This window comes from Dermacentor silvarum, chromosome 7 (genome assembly GCF_013339745.2).
Source record: "Dermacentor silvarum isolate Dsil-2018 chromosome 7, BIME_Dsil_1.4, whole genome shotgun sequence".
In the NCBI taxonomy this organism is placed as follows: domain Eukaryota; kingdom Metazoa; phylum Arthropoda; class Arachnida; order Ixodida; family Ixodidae; genus Dermacentor; species Dermacentor silvarum.
Genome location: NC_051160.1, coordinates 71,779,959 through 71,800,953, shown reverse-complemented (window position 1 = coordinate 71,800,953; position 20,995 = coordinate 71,779,959). Strand labels below are relative to the sequence as shown.

The window sequence follows — 20,995 nt, the reverse complement described above, 5'->3', positions numbered from 1 at the left end:
ATTAGGCAGAAAAAAATCAGATAGTGGCCGCACCGAGGAACTCCACTGAGTCCAGAAAAACTGATAAGCCACTGCTTTAAAATATTTGCCGAACTAAAGAACAAAGAGCAAACCACACTAATCCGACTGAATTTCTAACGGAAAGCTGGATAGCTTGGAATACATATATATGCCCCGCTTTTAGAACAAGCAACCATATACGCTGCTTGCGGCCGTTTGGACATAGCTTAATCACAGTGGCGTAGCCAAGGGGGGGGGGGGGGGGGTTGGGGGGTTCAACCCCCCCCCCCCCCGAAATTTTGTTGCACCCCAACCCCCCAACCACTAAACCCACCCCTTTTCTCTCGTCGCTTCGCGCTGCCATATTTCAAGAAACCGGTGCTACTTTCACACTTTAATTCCTGGGCGGTTCCGTTTGGGTTGGTAATTTACAGCAAATCATGTCTGCATATTGGAAAAAACTGTCACGGTGTTTGTCAAGGCTTTGACACTCTGTGAGGTTTTGGGCGCGAATGTGGCGGCCCGCATTCTGAAACAACAAATGCGCACAAATGAAGCAACAAATGCGGCAGCCGCATTTTAGATGAAGGCGAAAATGCTCGAGGGCCCGTTTACTTAGATTTAGGTGCACGTTAAAGTCCCCAGGTGGTCGAAATTTCCGGTATACATTTCCGCCGCTTCCCTTCAGGTGCCGGTTAGGCCGCGTTCGCGTAGGAACTTGGTCTCGAAGCTCTCGGAAGCGGCAAAATCTTGCAAAAATCCGCCCGCCTAGGCGGCAAAACAGGCAGAAAAACAGGCGGCGAGCCAAATTGGTCTCGGACCGATTTTTCGCCACGGCGAAGCGGAAAACGCGGCGGAAAGTCGTTCTGCTCGACCGGAAGCTACACTAGCATGTAAACTTCCGGTCGTAACATTGAACATGGCACCAAAAGTGTAGGATGTAATGCTGATCGACGCGATCAAGAACCACCCCTTGCTCTACGACAAGAGTGGCACTCAAAAGTACTGTCAGCAATACTCGCGATAGTATTCAACGTCGCGCGACAGGAGATGCGGAAACGAAGCCTTGGCGTGACCCAACTTCTTACACTTTTGCAAAGCCAGGCGAACCCACCACTGCCGTTTCCGAGGTTTTCTTGTCTTCCGTTTATTCATTGTCCATTTCTAGAAAACAAGTAGGTAGAAGTATAAAGCCATTCTTCTTCCACTTCCATGGAAGACAATAGTTAGGCAGATTCCTCGTTGGCGCTCCATAATTCTCCTCGCACGTGCACGGTATGTTGCAGAAGTCGCGGGGTGCTTTTCTCGTCGCGACGATAGATTGGGAGCGTAGGTCTCACGTAGGACGCGCAGGCTTCGGCGAGCCTCAACACAAGGGCCAGCCCGGGTTTTAGCTTTGGTGTTCCCGTTGCCGCTTTCGTGTCCTAGAGGCGCCGAAATAATACGAAATGATGAAAGGTTATTACAACTTGTAAATAAAAGCTATTAAGAAATATAATCACGCCTATAGGCAGCAACCTGTGACACAGCGCTACCGCGCCCGTGTGAGGAGAATTACAGAACGCCAACGAGGAAGTTACCGAAGGTCGCAGATGACACGCGAAATTGTGCAAGATGATCACTTTTGATGACGGGTGGGTCAGTGAATGAACATACCGCTCGAAATAACGCGATAATGAGCGCCACCACGCCGACAAACGTACGCAGACTAGATGGATGTGGACGAAAGCGGCAGCGCGGCCGCGGTGGTAGCAAAACAAATTTGAACTTGGACATGCGCGGAAAAAATTTTCCGGCCGCTTTGGCCTCTCCACCCGCTTTCCGCTTCCCAAATGTGAACGTAGCCATAGTCTGCAGCGCAAAACGTCTCTCGTTTGCGATTGCGCCCCTACGGAAGGCTGGTAGTTACTGTTGTGTTGCTGAATCCCAAACCAGCAATTACGAAAGGCTGGTAGTTGCTGTTGTGTTGTGGAATCCCAAACCAGCAATGTACACACGAAAGGGTTGATGCCAGCAGTGAAATTCCACCGACTCGCAACAGAATGCACGAAACAGACAGCCGACAAGCATGGATTACTGCTGTGCGCAGTACAGCGTAAGTAAACTCTTGTTGCAGGCGCTGACAGTTCTCGTCGGAGTTCACGCGTCCTGAGAAATTGATTATGTGCACTATGCACTGAACAAGACCGGAGTTCATTCCTGCATCACTAGTACACCAATCAGTCGAGATTCTGTGAGGTACAAGGCCACTTCCTGTTTGCACCGGTCCTAAGGTGAAGCAGAAATGACTCGCACGCACTACTTAAAATGCGTACACATGCCATAACTATGCAGTGCGGTGAAATATTCTGTACAATTCTGAATATGTTGACGTAAAGGCAAATTACGGCTGCACGCTCGCACACAGCGGAAGACACAGCGGCCCATGCACTTGCCGCAGGAAATGCAAGGCGACGAAAGCTTCGTAAAAAAAAAAAAAAAAAAAAAAAAAAAAGCATTACTCGTTTTTGCGCGTATTTATGTTTTCTAGCGCAAAGACGCAGCGAACAAGCTATTGCTATGGGAGTAGGTATAGCCTGGTAACACGTGCATTTTCACATGTATAGCCGTCCTTGACCTGTGAAACGCACTTCGCCCCGATGAGGACGACGCCATCTACGCTTAACAGAGATTAACAATTAATGATGTCTTCTCCGATCGGGCGGGTCGTCTCAATGATGCGTTTTCGAAGACTGGTCCATTCAGTGGCGCGATGAGAGACGGTTGCTCCAAACGCCCCACTGTACCTGTCGTACTTACTGTATTTTACTGAGCTTACATTACTTTTACTTAATTTCTTCACAAGCACACAGTGCCACACACACACGCGAGGGGGGGGGGGGGGGGGTCCCATGTCTTTGATATACATGCATAGAGTGTGCTTAAACTACCGATACTTATTATCGATCACGTCACGTAGTGGAAAGCAGACCCTTGCCCTCCCCCCCCTCCGGTCGGGCCGATGAACCCTCCCCGAAAAAAAATTTCTGGTTACGCCCCTGCTTAATCAGCTCCGAAATTGCTTTTGCATGTTCTCTGAAGCTGTGAACAAAGCTTCATGTCGTCCACCTAATCACCGTCTACGATATCTCCGAAAACAGAGGCTTTCTAAGCCGCGCCGGCGTCGTACACTTCCATTGTAAACAAGGAGGCAACGGAGGCTGTTGAGGCACGCAATGGACGCGTCACCACGTGATCAAACATGGCAGCGCGCACGGGATCACCGCGAAAAGGGTCAATAGTCAGGTGTTCTCGAAAACAGCGCGCCAAATCGTGCGCAGCGCGAAACGAAACAAACACAACAGCTCTCGCGCGCGACCGTTAGCGGAAGTGAGCCGCGCAAGCAAAAAAGTGCGGAAAAAATAAAATAAACAAAATAAAACTAGACGGGGCCCGTGACGTATGCGTCACGCAATCTTCCAGCTCCGGCATGGGAGAACGCAGGGAAGGAATTTCGCTTGCGGAGGAGGGTAGGAATATGGTTTCCTCCTCCGCAGCGGGGGAGGAGGACATCGAGCAACATCGAGGGTTGATGATGATGATTTATTGGCATCCCCTTTGAAACGGGGTGGCGACAAATAGTCACCTAGCCTGCTTGATTTAATCAGGTATACTACACATGTTCTTTATCTAGCATTTTTGTATACCTCTCATTATCTTTCTTTTTCAAAACTTTAGCTTGTACCGCTGCCTATGATTTTAAGAGATCAGGTCGTATCCCTGCCTTTTTTCCACCAGTACTCTAATCGTCTCTTGCTGATCTCTACGGCTGATCTGTTTCGGAGGCTAGACTAACGCCACCTAGATAAAGCTTCTGGAAAAATGTTAGCGGTGACACGCTTGCCTCCTGAAATCATGGGTTCACGGCACTGAAATATTTCCATCTCGACTATTAATGAACAAATTTGCAAAATGCTTGCATCAGAATGCTCCCAGGAGGGCACGTGACAACTTTCGGCGTATAACCAAAATTTGCTATGTGGCCTGGTGAGGGGCCCCTTAACAGGAAAGCACCAAGAGCAGAGTTTTAAATAATGGAAACGCAAACAAGACAGATTAAGGTTATTACATGGGGACAAAATACCCCACAAAGGAGTAAACTTGTTTTGAAAGTTTGGTTTTTGAGCAGATATTTTTATAACGTCGACAGCGCCCTCTCTGTGGCCGTGCTTCGAGAAGCAAGAAAGTTTCACAACGACGCTCCTCACTGCCCGTTTCATGGCGGCTTTGTTGCAGCGTCTCAGTGTTTTGCTGCACTCCCCGTAGCTTTCTCTTGTCATTTCTAACATCTTGCGAAGGATCGCTCTTTCTTCTCGTCCCCGCCGAGAGACTCAGTAAATACAGCCTACAATGGAGCAGGATACGCCGGCGATAACCTGCAACATCAGGGGTTGCCCCAACGAATTCGGTCTGAGCGACCCGACGCACCTGCTGTACGTTTGCAACGCGGACGACATTCAGTGCAAGGCATGGCTTGCCGTGATACCCAAAATCTCGCTGAGCGATGTTGGCGAGCGGCTGTGCGTGTGTTCGTTGCATTTCAAGGATGGAGTCAACGTCAGCGGCGACATCTTGCCGACCATCTTCCCGCCAGTGCCTGTTCCGGCCACGATTACGAGCGACCTAGCACAACCGAGCGTGTCGCAGGTCGGGCAGCCAACTGTGGCCGGACCGGCGATAAAGATTAAACAGGAACCCGTTGACGTAAGTCGCCGCTAGCCGCGCACCCGAGAATGTGCCGTTTACGAAGCACGACGCGATTGTTTTGCGTGTTCCGTCGTGCCAGGCGGGGAGGGAGAAATGACGGCTGCCGTGCCCGCGTTCGAAATGCGGCTGAGTTGCGAAAATGTTTTGGATTCTTGTCTTTGCCTTTCAGCGTGCACTGCGGGAGCGTCCAGTAATTGACACTGTCTGTTTAGGCTGCACTGTGCCATAAAAACAAGAAAAATTAAAAAAAGGAGGAAGGGAGTGGGAGGGGGGAGGGGGAGATTTTTCACGTTATGATGATTTTCACGTTATGCAACCGGACACTTGTTAAGCTAAAATAAATAAGGTGCATCGCTCTTTATTAAGTGAAATTGTTAGGGCTGAGCGTGTGATCGGCTACGTGAAATCAGAAAGTGAACGTAATGTTTATCAACTCCAGGCAAGCAGATAACAAAACACGGGGCTTGCTCGCTCCAAGGGAAAGCGGAAATTCCGCCTCCAACTCGTCTTACTACATAACTGTCCGAAGTACTTAGAAGCCAGAGGTGAAATCCCTTTAATGTTTGTATTGCGTCAACTTGGTTGCCGATTATTGCCTGATATTGGCCTTGGTGTTGTGTCACTTCGACGAGTTTGAGCGCTTGTCGGCGGTTTTCGAAAAGTGACTTTTGTTGTGTGATGAACGAGAACAAAGGGAACCGAGGGGCTCGATTTTTATTAATCATGTCATAAGAAGCCAACAAACAAAGACACCAAGGACAACATTGGGAAATTACTTGTACTTACTAATTGAATTAAAGAAATGATAAATAAATTGAAACGAAAATGGATGAAAAAACAACTGGCCGCAGGTAGGGAACAATTCCATGTCTTTGCATTACGCGTGCAATGCGCTGCAATACCATTGAGCTACCGCGGTGCCGTTTTCCCATCTACTCGCTCACTTGCGGTATGGTTGTAGAAAGCAGCCGTTCGGGAAGGGTTGCCGCCCGCACCTCTGGAATCATGCATACGATCATACTTTGTTGACCATCAGCTGTGCTGATCGTCCTCTTGTCAGTCATGAATTTTTCAGCGCAATGGAATCCGTTGGGACAGCAAAGCTTACTGAACTGGTCGATGCCAAATTAGTTATCAATATTTTACCTTCAGATAATTTTTTTTTATTTCACAATACTGCCGGCTTCCATTTGGAAGCCCAGGCAGGAGTGGTACAAACATTACAAACAAATTGTAATAAATGCTAGACATTAACTTCTTTTTCTTTTCTTCAGTGAAGTAAAACATGTCTATATCACATTTCTTGGTCTAATCAACCTGTGGCCACACAAGGGATATGTCAGTCTGGATTTGTTCAACAAGGGGACTTGTCTTTCGCTAGTAAACCTTATATAAAAATGACACAATTATAATATGCACGGACAAAAAAAAGAAAGAGAGAGTAGGGAAGAACGAGGGACCAGAGCAGCATGTCCGCTATGGCACGACACGGGCAGGGTCAAGATTCGGGAACGCTAGTTTCTTTCAAAGTGGATGCTCGCCGATCCTGCAGACACTGAAATATTGCAACTTCCACTATCTCCCGCGTTTACTGGCGCTTAGCTTTGTGCGTGATACCGTAGTGCACTTGTTGAATTGCGGTTTGCATCTGCACATGTCTGCGCATTTACCCATTTTTCAGTATGTCCGCTTGTCGAAATGTTAGCTCCAGCTTGGGATATCCCTTGTTTAGTGACTGTCGATCACTTCACGACTCCATCTTCCTGTGAAACTCTGCTTGCTTGGGTTTCTTGAATTGAACATTCACAATGTCTAATAAACCTTTCCATACCAGGGACTGTTGGCAGCATGGGTTTTAAAAGTAATTTGGCTATTTTTGGTTACAAATTTAAATGTAGCATGGCATGGAAGAAGTTTAAGAAAGTCATGTCGAACAATACTAGCCTTGCAGATGACATGTTTTTTTTGCTCTTGCCAGTGGCACTGATTATGGTGAAGTCTAAAAAAATCCGGCTACTAGCCGTCGTAGTTTGTGTGTAATCATGATAAAAATAAAATATGGCAGGGATTTCAAATAGTTGTAAGAAATAGCAGGCAGTGTGCCAAATAGCATTATCTGGTAGAAATGTCAGGTACATGCTGAGTGTGTCAGTGGTACTTTAGCATTTTCTAGCAATGCCATTTTTTTTTTTCAGTACTTATCGGGCTTTTGGTAGATGGCAATACACAATCCATGGGACTGCGCAAGCAGAAGTGAATTTATTCTTTCTGAGGAGGTAAAATAACTTGGCAAGTGAGGTGTTCCAAAATAATGTGGCTATTCTTGGTCATAATTCTGGATAATAGTGCGGCATGGAAGGGGCTAAAAGAATCCCAATTGGTTAGAATTAATCCGGAGCCTTCCACCACGGCGCCTTTCATGGTGTCAGTGTAGCTTAGGGATGGTGAAGCCCATGAATGAAACAGTCAGTGAACCTCGACTGCTGTTTTACATATTGTTGTGTGTTTACCTACTAGGCTGGCCAATCCAACATCAACTTCGTGCTACTAACATTTACTGTCATGCAAGGTCGGTGTTTATGATGGATATGAAAGAATGTCATCCTGAAACTTGTTACAGTGGAAAAGACACTCAGCCATGCGAAGAAATGACTGGACAGGAAAAAGTGCGACTCTCAACTAAGTTTATTCAGAGAAGACAGGTACACCCTCAAAGGAAGCACGGCTTGTGCAAACACGAAAACAATCCAGATAGCAATGGAAATGAAATTGCCAAAATGCATGCTTATTCAGACACCTATGCAAAGAATCAATGTTCATTTGCGGCACAGGGCCAGTGATGTATCGCTGAAATGTCACGTTTCTTTCTGATGTAGTGAAGAGTTGCATCCTTAAACTTTTTTTTTCTTTCCTTGCCACAGGACTATGAACAAGTGCCACAGCCGCCATCCCCTGAGATCGAAAGCAGTGAGCATTTTGACTAGTTCTACTGGATTTGAGGTAAGCCCCCTAACGAGATGCCCTTGCTTAGATTGCTGCGGTTTGAACCTATGGTCTTCGGTAGAAACTTTACTGAACTCGGAGGGTTGCCATAGTGGTACTGCAAAAATGAAGTGGGACAAAGAACATGAATGCAGAGGATGAGCGCTGTGTAGTTTACTTTTATGCAGTAAACCATGCTATCAGTTCAGTCGGTCATCGCACTATTTGTGGGTGCGCCCTGTTGCATCTGAGTATTCTATTCGTTTACTTTATTAGTTATGTAATACTGCCAGCATACTTCTGGCAGCAATGGCAGTGGTGGCAGCTCACAATTGATATTTTGATTGGTTACGAAAAATGCAAAGTAACAACACAATTTTAGGAATCAAAGGGATGCAAAACTTGTTTGAGGTAACAATGTATTAGCATGAGCCGATGACTCACGAGCGGCCTTGTTGCCTCTAGCTCTAGCTCTAGGTGTCAAAAGGGCGAAGGCAATGTATGATGTCTGTCGATGGAAGAATTTTCATCATGAGAGCTGTGTGCTCAGATAAGTACGACACATATCTAAAAATTATGGCTATTCAATGCGCATGTTGGGATCTGTGTAAATCGAACCTATCGTGAAGCGGTTGAAAGCAAGGCCCAATAGAGAAGGGTTGATGTGAAATGGGATCTCATGCATTTCATACATGGCTAAACATAACACACACAAGAAAGACAGCAAGAGAGAGAGCAATCTTTAGATAACGTGTATCTACCTTTGACACTTAAAAAATGAAAAGTAACTAAGCATAATGCAACCAAAGAAAACAACAAACGTGAGGCAGAGCAATCTTTGGTGTAATTAGTATCTATCTTGGACACTTACACAATGCAAAGAAAAAAAAGTGTGGGTGCGGGCACTAGTCGATAAAAAACAAAACATAAGCAGCGCACAAGCAATGGATTGCATATTTCAGTATAAAGCAGCTATGTCGAGTATCTGTTAGCCAGGAATGTGATGCACACTCGCCAGATCTCCTACACTTGCCCCACCAGAAACAAGACAGAGGAACAGCTCTTTCCTCTTTGGAAACTCATGTTTCAAAGCAAGGAAAGTGGCAGTGGTTAACGAGATGAAAAAAGAATTATAGGTAATAGGGACAAAAAGACGATAAATACAACGAAAAGAAATGAAGCCTGGAAAGAGGGAAGAAAAAAAAATAAAGAGAAGGCCAGTTGGTGTCCTCACATTTGCACCAGTTTCAAACTAAGCACCGCAGCAGCCCAGTGGCTATGGTGTTGAACTGTTGCACTGCTGAGCTCGAGGTTGGGAGTTTGATCTCGGGCACGGCAGCTGCATTTCGAGGGGTGGGGGGGAGGCAAGTACACGTGTGTACTTTTATTTCGATGCACGTTAAAGGAACCTTAGGTGGTCAAAATTAATCCAGAGTCTCCCACTACGGTGTCTCTCGTACTCATACTGTGGTTTTGCCACGTCAGTACCTAGATAATAATTTGAAAATTTTTTACCACTTTTAAACTGGCTAAGCTGTTCTTGCTAAACCTCTTAATTGGAAACAGTTCTGGTCCTTCGTGGTTTCCCTAATTTTGCCCAGTGTCATTTTTGCACTGCCACTGTGACAGTGCATTTGCCCACTAACCCGGCAGTCAACACTGCTGTGAATTCAAAGGACTTTGTGTCACTGCTGTGTAGTAGAACCAGTGGTTGTTGATCTTCGAACTGTTTTTCTGGCAGAAAGCACTTGTGATGCTATTACTGTCAGTGAAAGCTACGTATGTGTGATTGTGAAATGTGTAAAAGATCTGTTGAAGTCAAAGATGAGGCCAGGCATTTTAAAGTTGCATAACGTGGCGGCGTAGCGGCTTTGGTGTTGCACTGCTAAGCCCGAGGAGGCAGGATCAAATCCTGGCTGCCGCGGCTGCACTTCAGTGGGGGCAAAATGCAAAAATAACTGTGTACCGTGCATTGGGTGCATGTTAAAGAGCCTCAGGTGGTCAGAGTTTACCTGGAGTCCCCCACTACGGTGTGCCTCATAATCATGTCTGGTTTTGGCATGTAAAACCCCAGAATTTAATTTTAAATTAACATTTTAGAAGTCAGATTACAAAAAATGCATTAGGAACAAGTTGTATTAGGTATGTCCTTTATAAGGTCATATTTTGGTTCTGAGATGAAACTTTCAACGGATGGCGGCTGTGTTATTTGACTTCCATAGATTTGACCTTGGCGGCACTCAATTTGGTTCGAATTATGTGCTGCTAAAGATCAGGAGTGCTCTGAAAGCATGTGTGACTATGGGGGTGCTATTGTCAAGGTTCGTGGTGGTCCTTGAAACCCTCGAAAATACTTGAATGTGAAACTTCCATTTTCAAGACTTTGAATGTTCTTGAATTTCATGGAATGCTTAAAAAATTCTTGAATCTTTTCTTTCAGCTAAGTTTAGTGGATTTTACCTATGTATTTGACCACAAGGTTTATGCAAGCCAAGAGTGGAGCCAATTCAATATGATTAGCATCTTTGTCGTATGGAGCCATCTTTTTTGTGAAGGCGAGTGATGCTTTATTCGAAAAAGTCTTAGCAAGCACCTTTTCTCTCAGTCAATGTGCATACAAGAATGTTTGCTTGTTGTTTAAAGCAGTGCTTTGTTCTCAAGCTGTCAATCATTGTCGTGCTTTAATTCTTGAAAATGTTATGTCGGCATCTTGAAAATACTTGAATTTGGTTGAATTGAAAAGGCGAGTTGGATTACTAATTTTGAATAAATTTCGACTGCATTTTCATCTGCAGCATTTGTCAAAAGAGACAAAGCCACAAGGGGCTTTACTATCTCCGAGTCCTAGCTTCATTCGGTTGAGCACGTGTAACTCCTGACGCGAAAAACTTCAGAAGGGGGATGGGGAGAGTTTGCCTTACTCTCTTGAGTCTCAAAGCAGGTCGGATGCTACAGGAGGATGTCTTGATGTCCCAAAGTCACTTGCAGTCATGTGGCTGCGTTTCATAGCTGTTGTATCGTTGACGCCGTCGATGAACAAAGGAATGCACGCGCGTGAGGCACGGCGAAAGGACGTCAGGCCAGGCAGAGGATTTAGGCAGTAATTGATCTTAATATGCGCGCAGCCTGTATACATGGAGCTCAGGGACGTCACGTTGAATGGTTGCACGAACCCTAGGGGCTCACTGTACCATCCTTTTAAACCCAAGACCCTGGACCCAGAGATCTGCGACACCACAATAGCGGTAAGTTGTTATGGATTCTCACTGCTGCCAACATACCTGCACGAGCATTTGTCAATAGGCTGTTGTGGGAAACAAGCTACTACCTTACACGACCTTCATGTTTGCTGCAGGTTACTTGCTTGGAGTTTGCCTGAACGCTTATTTAGTACTTGTGACAGTATAAGGCGCTAACCCAAGTGATGAGGAGCTGCAGTGCAAGCACATTTCGTTTAATCCAATGTTGCCACTTCTGCAAAGCTGGGTTCTGTGTTTGATAATGTAAGCATTCGTCGTCACTCATTCAAGACATTGCAAAGGGGCACCGTGGGTGACTTGATGGTAGTGGGATCCGGAAGCAATTTCAACTGCAGTGAATATACGAGGTGCGTTAAAAAAAAAACGTACTTTTGAAATAGCGCACCAACCGGCAGAGGGAGCGCGCTGCGGCTACTGAGCACATGTAGCGGCAGGTTTAGACAACAAACTGCCATTTGCCGCGTTTCGCTCTGACCGTTAGTTGGCGAGCTACAGCCGCTGAAGTGAGCACATGAACAAGCTGTTCTTCGGATTCCTTCTGTTCTTCTAATTCCTTCATTGCCAAAGTGACAATGAAGGAATTGGAAGAACAGCGTGTGCGTGTGAAGTTCTGCTACAAACTTGGGAAAACTTTCACAGAGACATTTCAGTTGCTTAGCCAAGCATACGGGGATGACTGTATGAGTCGCACGCAGTGCTTTGATTGGTTCAAGCGTTTTGAAGACGGAAGAATGTCGGTCGGGTGGCGATCCCAAGCGTGGACGACCTTCCACTTCCACAGATGATGGCCACGTCGAGAGTTCGAACTGTGATTTGTGGAAATCGTTTGAGTGTTCGAGAAGTCGCTGATGAAGTGGGTATCAGCGTAGGATCATGTCATGAAATTTTGAGTGACAAACTTGGGATGCTTCGTGTCAGTGCAAAATTCGTGCCTCATTTGTTGACTGACAAACAGAAGCAGGCCGTGTTGAAATCAGCCAGGAACTGCTCGCCACTGCCAATGACGAGAACTTTCCTAAGAACATCATAACAGGCGATGAGACATGGGTTTATGGCTATGATTTTGAAACGAAAGTGCTGTCATCGTAGTGGGTGGCCAAAAGGATTTCCTCACCCAAAAAAAGCACGCATGAGTCGGTCAAAAATGAAGGTGATGTTGGTTGTGTTTTTTGATTGCAAGGGAATTTGTGCCACATGGTCAGACGGTAAACAAAGAAGTTTACCAGGGAATCCTAGCACGTTTGAGAGATTCTGTGCGCAGTAAGAGGCCTGAATTTTGGGAAAATCAGGCTTGGATCTTGCATCATGACAATTCTCCCAGCTCACACGTCACTCCTTGTCCGCAGCTACTTAGCGAAACACCACACTCCTGTTGTGCCCCACCCACCATATTCTCCGGACCTAGCCCCAGCAAACTTTTTTCTATTCCCCAAGTTGAAAACCACCTTGAAAGGATGTTGTTTCCAAACCGTAGAGGAGATCCAGGACAATACGAGAAGAGACCTGCACGCAATTCCAGAAAGTGCGTTCCAGGAGGCTTTCCAAAAATGGAAGAAAAGATGTGAAGAGTGCATTGCCAGTAGAGGGGACTACTTTGAAGGGGACAGCACTTAAAATGTTGTACCATAAGCAGTAAAGGTGTTATAGCAAAAGTTCGGTTTCTTTTTGAACACGCCTCGTATAGGCATAATTTTGCTGAACAGTGTGACCGTGCCATAGCAAACTAGAAGTTAGCACCAGTCGTACAAGGGATGTCTCTGCAGGCAATGTTTTGACAAGGGAGCTCGTCTTTGTCCTGACGAAGGCTAGTCCCCTCGTCGGAATGTCAGCTTTATCAACAACCTTATTTAGACTACTGTTGATGAAGTCTGTATCTTTCTACATAGCTCTATCTTGAGTGAACTAGAACAGCACATTAACTCTGTCACATAACTAGGGTACATTGATTAAAGCTAGTCTGTAAGAAAATGTTATTGAGGGTCACTGAAGTAAAACCTCGGCATTGCTTTTAGTAGCAAAAGCTGTGTTCTGTTTGGCTTCAGGGTTATCATATGAAAGATTACCAGAGCAACAAAGTAATCATAGCAACAGTTCTTGTAAGTTATAAAAATAGTTTTCCGCTTTCACTCGTAGAGTGAAGCATTAAAAGTGGTAGGAAAACTTAGTCTTGCGCTCAAGCTGCCCGAATGGCATTCTAAATGCACATAACCATGTGCATTTTGTAACGGCCTCCTAATAGTCCTTGGAAACTTCTTGATGGCATGGACCAGTTTATGCTACACCATAATTTATCTGCCTCAAATTTTGTCCTACTTGGCGACTTTAATGCTCCTTGAATTGACTGGTCATCGAACTCACTTTTCGATCATGCTGCTGCACTAAACCAAAAGCTTGTGAACTTAGCATTTTCTCTTGGCTTAAAGCGGGTTGGTCACGATCCCACCCTAGGTGGTGCTGGGTTGGATTTGGTTTTTCTCGGCATTGATGTAGCCAACACAAGTTACAAGTGTGAACTTAGGTGAAGGTATCTCGGATCGTGATGCTGTTTTTCTATCTCTCAACAGGCCAATCTATAACCAAACTTTTAAACTCTCCACCTTTCGAGGCTTTTAAAGGCTGATGATGTTCGTATCTTGTAATTTTCATGCATTTTCAGCACTCAGTGCCTATAGTGACAACGCACTTGTGGCTTGCTTCGAAAACATTGTAAAATCATGTATAGACCACTTTGTTCCCTTAATAAATAAGACAAGAAACAATAATCTTCCCTGGATGAACTGCGAACTGCTGCACCTATCGCGGCGTGCTAATCGACTTCACTTCAAGCGCTCAAACAATCCTCAACCATGTATTTTGTTTGCATAGGTGAAAGAACACCAACAAAAAACAATCATGGCTAAAAATATTTCCTAATAAGTTCAGCTACCTAAGCTGCTTAAGTCTAACCCCCGTGAATTCTGGTCTTTCATCTCGGCCAGCTCTTCTTCTTCCACATCTTTTAAAAACAAGAAGTGTTAATAATGGTTCATTGGAGATTTCAGAAGTGTTTTAATACTTACTTTCAGTCTGTGTTCGCTTGGGATGATTCTAGTGTTCGAAAATGTACAACTAAAAATTATTTAATTGATGTTATCATCATTAGCTTAAAAGGTGTTTTGAACTTGGCACTGAATTTAGATACTAAGAAACCTCCTGGGCCTGGTGGAATTCCCATTTCTTTTCTAGTACGGTAGCACATTGTATCTTTCAAGATTCTGTACTCATTCATGAACTCCCTTTGTCACCTCTCAAATCGCTCTCTTTTAATGCCTGCTCACAAAATGCCACCTAGAGGTTACCATGCCTCATACTTCAGACCTTCGTTTCTATCCATGCACTAACACTTTCAAAAACAGCGTTTTCCCCCGCATGATTGAACATTGGAATTTGTTGCCTGCTTAAGTCCGATTATTACCTCTCTCTCTCAGTTTTTAGATGCCGTTTTAGATGTATAGCTTTTTCAACATTTTTGTTGTATATTTGTGTTCCTGTGTGCAGACCGCTATCATTTTTTGTACACTCGCTCCTGCTATAGCCCTAACGGGCTGCAGTATGCATAAATAAACAGCGCGTAGGGGGTCACATGCTGGGGCGACTCAACACATGAGGTAACTTGTGCAGTGCAGCAGAAATGGCACCCTGGCAGGTACCAGGCGTCTCGCAACACTGGCGTAATCAGGAACGGCGGCAGTGGCGCTGTTGGCCTCAATCGCACTTCAGTGGCGCACGAGATGAGACCAACAGAAAACCGCCGGCGTTTGGCACAGCCCAGTCAAAGGATCAGGACATTTTAGCTTGACGTTTACTGTCTGTTCTGCTCTGAACAGTATGCACCACGGTGTGGTGTGCACACAGCAGCTCAGCGGGAACACTAATGTGTGTGCGCGTAATGCTCACGTTGACAGGAAAAGGCAGAACGTGCCACGGCTTCGTCATTTTTACTCGCAAGGCATTGCACATCGCTCGCGTCTCTGAACACATAAACCTCTGCTCGACGACAACTGCGATCTCATGTGCAAAACCATCTGCAAGCAACACTTTATTTCCTCCTTTCACCCATGTCTGGTTGGCTTTAGAATGCTCTGTTCTCAACTTTTGATGAGAAGATTTAGACTCTCCACTGTCCTGCTTGCACCCCTTGGGTTATCGGTGCAAGGCGACGAACTACTGCCTTGGAGGTAGCGAAAGAAAATGTTGCCGTACCTGCAAAGTGGGAACTCACCTGAATTTTAGTAAAGTTCATAAATTTGGGCTCGTTCTATGATTGTACGAATGCCATGTCAAGTTCTGTTCACTAAAACATTAAAGATGGGGTGGCATAAGATTGCAAGAAATGCATGCAAAAAAGAAGTTATAATGGTACCTGCGTCACCCTTTTGTGCAAGCACAAGACACTATAGCAGAGGGGTTCAAAATTAAAAAAAGATGGCTGACTAATGGAGTAGCACACGAGGAATAAGGATTATAGACAGGGTTAAGGTGCCTCAGAAAGGCTGGCCAAAGTTTCGATAGGAGGACCTATCTTCGTCAAAGGCGGCCTCGTCATCCTCGGCTGGTTAGTTTTAAAGGGTTAGTGGAGTGACGTCACGTCGATGTCCGCTGTGGCTGGCTGTAAAGGGAGAGACTGAAAAGAAAATGCGCGCCTGCGCTTGACTGGCTAGGCGCGGTTTCTAAGACGAGGGGACAAGAGCGGGAGAGCGAGAAAGTGGCAAAAAAAATTATAAAAAAAAAACGTCAGAGGGGGTTGGGGGAGCGAAAGGCGAGTGAGCATTCGGAGGAGTCGTGGTCGGCGTGCGTTTGGGGTCCCTGAAGAGCCGGTCAGTGTGCAGGTCACAATACGAGTTGAAAGCATGACTTGAGTAGCGTAGCATCAAGGCATCGGGTAATTTTGTGGTTGACAGGGAGCAGCTTGGTTCGTCAAGGGACGTTAGCCTCACTAGTTCGCCCTAGGCGTCGTCGCGGCGGTATACAGAATTGGCGAGACCTTGTGTGGTCAAGGCGCCGAAAAAGGTATCCTGGCGTCTGGGATTTTGGACTGTCTCGGTGTGGATCTTGTGTGGAGAAAAAAAAAACGGCGCAGGAGGGTGACAGTGTAGAAAAAATATAATTAGAAATTTAAACATGGGGGGGGGGGGAGACAGGTGTACCTGGAAAAGCGCTCGTATGGTTGATCAATGCGTAAAAGCATGGAGGACAATAATAAATTGAGTGGTAGGGGAGATGCAGGGAAGAACTGGAAATGCAAGAATAGGTGAGGTTGAGGGGAAAAAGAAAAAAAAAACTATAAAAAAAACCGGCACAGGAGAGTGACAGCGGCAGAAATATAATTTGAAACATGAACACTGAGGGGACAGGTGTACCTGGAAAAGCGTTCGTATGGTTTATCAATGAGTAAAAGCATGGAGGAGGATAATAAATTGAGTGGTAGGGGAGATGCAGTGAAGAACTGGAAATGGAAGAATAGATGAGGTTGAGCATCGAGATTAGCTGGAGGTCTAACTTGTTTTGCGCCTTTGTTAATGGTATAACAATTAAGGTTTATGTTACTGCTTTTAGCGATTCTAAGTTGCCACGCGATAAGTTCATCCCCGTGGGGTGCAGGCATTTAAACTTGTGTATGAGGTATGATTCTGTATATTTTCTCTCGCGAGGTGAACGAAAATTTGTTTGTAGTATATAGAGTTTTGCTTCATCAAATATATGGCCGTGTTCATTGAAGTGGCTGGCTACTGCTTTAGGTAAATTGTGTTTTGTATCCACGCGATGGCGTAGCCATAGACTTTGGAACATAGCTCTGACACCGGATGAGACGAAAGATTTAGAACAGTACCACGAAGCACAGTCTCGAAAACTGGTTCAAAAACAGAGGAAGAAAGCGAACTTCAATCAGAAAACAACCTTCCAGGCAAACGGCTACCTCACGCCAACAAAAGGGAGCTCGAATCTACAAATAGCAGACGTGGCTGAAGGCTCCCCAAAATTAAATCAGTCTAATGTTGTAGATATTTCAAAAACATTAAGTAGGGAAGAAATAAACGTATTTAGCAAGGGCCTAAACTTTTGTCCCACGAACAACACAATAAATGAATTTGAGCTTCACAAGGATCTTTCGGAATTTTCCCGACGAATGCGGATAAGACATTTTTTCGCCGACAACAACGCACCAGACACCGGGACGACCCCACTTAGAGCCCAATCTACTTGGACTCCTGAACCAGAACAAGCCATAGAACTCGACCTATACCTCAAAACTGTCACTAAAGAAATTATAAGCCAATCCAAGACAGCTAAGCGACCTAAAAACAACTTCATCAGAGAATCGTATCATTTCAAATCTTAGTTGCCGGAACGACATTGTCATTAAGGAAGCAGATAAGGGTGGAAGTATAGTTATTTGGCCGATAGATAAGTACAAGCACGAGGCTTACAGACAGCTAAACAACCCTGAACATTACCGTAAGCTAGACAATGATCCGACGTTACCATACACACTGAAAATTACCAACAGGCTGAAATCACTTTTGGATGATGAATTGATAACACCGTCAGAATTCAAATTTCTTAAACCAAGCAACAAAGCTGCAGGACGCTTTTACCTCCTTCCGAAAATTCATAAAATTCCACCCACTGAACTTCACACCGCTAATATCCCAGGCCGTCCGATAGTATCGAACAACAACACCCCGACAGAAAGCCTCTCCACATTTCTTAACCACTTCCTTGGTGACTTTCCGAAAACACTTGCGTCATTTGTACAAGATACCCCCCATCTACTCAGAATTATAGAGGACATTAATACAAAAGGCACACTACCGCAAAACATAATTCTCGCAACACTAGACGTCACGGCCCTGTACACCAACATTCCAATCCCTGATGGTTTAAACTCGATAAAAGAAACGCTGTCCAAACACAATGCACAACACTCTATTGAAGTATACTTGTCTCTTCTTGAACTAGTTCTGACATATAATTACTTCGAATTTGAGGAAAATTACTATCTACAAATACATGGGACAAGTATGGGCACACCTTTTGCACCAACCTACGCCAACATATTTATGGGTACTCTAGAAACGGATTTCCTATCTCGTTGCACCCACAAGCCCCACACATACCTACGATACATAGACGATATATTCATAATATGGGAACATGGTCAGGAAAGTTTAGATAAATTTGTAACTTTCCTAAATTCTTTTCACACAACAATAAAATTCACATCGGAATCTTAAAATGAGCGCATAAATTTTCTGGACACAACAATATATATTGATAATGGGACACTAAAGACAACGCTGTATAGAAAACCTTTTGATAAACAACAGTACCTAGATTATACAAGCCACCATCCCAGACATTGCAAACAAGTTATCTTTAAAGGCCAAGCCACACGACTTCGTCGCATTTGCGTTGAAAACCATGACTACATAGACAGACTCGATCACCTTAAGGAAACCCTATCAAGCATGAACTACCCGAACACTGCCCTTCAGAAAGCCTACACCGCTGCAACCAAGCTTGATCGAGCCAAGGTCCTCAAACCCCGCCCTAAGATCACAAGGACAACAACGCCTCTTCTTACTACTAAATTCTCAAATGCACTCCCCAACGTGAACAATATCCTCAGGAAATACCACCCAATTCTCACCAGCAACCAGAAACTTAATAAGATCTTTCCCGACCCGCCCAGAGTAGCCTACAGACGGAACAGTAATTTCAAGGACATTCTTGTACACGCCAAACTAAGGACAAAGACGAAGCCAACATCCGGTCCCTGTGGCCGCTCCAGGTGTTCCACATGCAAACATATTCAATCTACTACTACAGTAAAAAGTACAGCGTCAGATTACATTCACAAGGTAACTTCGAATTTCGCCTGCACGTCAAGCAACATAGTCTACTGTCTAGAATGTGCCGCTTGTAACAAGCAATACATAGGTGAGACTGGACAAGAAATTCACACGAGACTCAACGGCCATCGCGCGGATACAAAACACAATTTACCTAAAGCAGTAGCCAGCCACTTCAATGAACACGGCCATATATTTGATGAAGCAAGACTATCTACTACAAACAAATTTTCGTTCACCTCGCGAGAGAAAATATACAGAATCATACCTCATACACAAGTTTAAATGCCTGCACCCCACGGGGATGAATTTATCGCGTGGCAACTTTGAATCGCTAAAAGCAGTAACATAAACCTTTAATTGTTATACCATTAACAAAGGCGCAAAACAAGTTAGACCTCCAGCTAATCTCGATGCTCAACCTCACCTATTCTTCCATTTCCAGTTCTTCACTGCATCTCCCCTACCACTCAATTTATTATCCTCCTCCATGCTTTTACTCATTGATAAACCATACAAACGCTTTTCCAGGTACACCTGTCCCCTCAGTGTTCATGTTTCAAATTATATTTCTTCCGCTGTCACTCTCCTGTGCCGTTTTTTATAGCTTTTTTTTTCTTCTTTTCTTTTTTTTTTCTTTTTCCCCTCAACCTCACCTATTCTTGCATTTCGAGTTCTTCCCTGAATCTCCCCTACCACTCAATTTATTATTGTCCTCCATGCTTTTACGCATTGATCAACCATACGAGCGCTTTTCCAGGTACACCTGTCTCCCCCCCCCCCATGTTTAAATTTCTAATTATATTTTTTCTACATTTGTCACCCTCCTGCGCCGGTTTTTTTTCTCCACACAAGATCCACACCGAGACAGTCCAAAATCCCAGACGCCAGGATACCTTTTTCGGCGCCTTGACCACACAAGGTCTCGCCAATTCTATATACCGCCGCGACGACGCCTAGGGCGAACTAGTGAGGCTAACGTCCCTTGATGGACCAAGCTGCTCCCTGTCAACCACAAAATTACCCGATGCCTTGATGCTATGCTACTCAAGTCATGCTTTCAACTCGTATTGTGACCTGCACACTGACCGGCTCTTCAGGGACCCCAAACGCACGCCGACCACGACTCCTCCGAACGCTCACTCGCCTTTCGCTCCCCCAACCCCCTCTGACGTTTTTTTTTAATATAATTTTTTTTGCCACTTTCTCGCTCTCCCGCTCTTGTCCCCTCGTCTTAGAAACCGCGCCTAGCCAGTCAAGCGCAGGCGCTCATTTTCTTTTCAGTCTCTCCCTTTACAGCCAGCCACAGCGGACATCGACGTGACGTCACTCCACTGACCCTTTAAAACTAACCAGCCGAGGATGACGAGGCCGCCTTTGACGAAGATAGGTCCTCCTATCGAAACGTTGGCCGGCCTTTCTGAGGCACCTTATCCCTGTTTATAATCCTTCTTCCTCGTGTGCTACTCCATTAGTCAGCCATCTTTTTTAATTTTGGATTTCCAGACCAGCTGACAATGACGGAACAGGGTAAGGGCCCCTTGTTATCCTTTGCACATGTAGCGATCCTTGCAGATAGCCAGTACAAGTACCTGAAGAAATACTTTCCACCCGGACCACACGCGCCGTACATAAGACATTTGAGCGGGGCGCAATCATCAGATATTCTTCCATTAGTTTGTGACACACCAGTGGACACCACACACTTCATCATCAATGTAGGCACTAACAACCTCAACACACACAATGCCACGGAAACAATCGAGTCCATGAACGACGTAATACGCACCATACAAACAGCTCGCCCAAACGCACACATAACCGTGACAACGGTTGCTCCCCGCCTGCAAAACAAACACCGACCACTAATCCACCAAACTAACAAGCTCATGAAACACAATGAGGAAATCAACAAACTCAACTCGTTAATCTTTAACTTAGAACACGTCCACAAGAACATCGACACAATGCACCACGCAGAAATACACGAAGCACCGCATGAACACCTAGCTTGGGATGGCTTCCATCTAAACCGCAGAGGAATACATCTAGCTTCCGAACACATCAAATCCTTTATTAAGGACAAGTACAGAAAAACACTCTGTAAATCTAACC

At 45.1% G+C, this 20,995-nt stretch overlaps 1 protein-coding gene across 1 annotated transcript in view; it reads left to right on the top strand.

The window, feature by feature from the left end:
• Positions 1 to 4,235: 4,235 nt before the first annotated feature.
• The window catches only part of LOC119458201 (uncharacterized), a 40,436-nt gene continuing 23,676 nt past the window's right edge, over positions 4,236 to 20,995 (top strand). The window contains exons 1-2 of the mRNA XM_037720026.2: positions 4,236 to 4,743; positions 7,668 to 7,746. Of these exons, the coding sequence (XP_037575954.1) occupies positions 7,672 to 7,746 (75 nt within the window). The 5' untranslated portion in view covers positions 4,236 to 4,743; positions 7,668 to 7,671. The remainder of the gene's footprint in view (positions 4,744 to 7,667; positions 7,747 to 20,995) is intronic.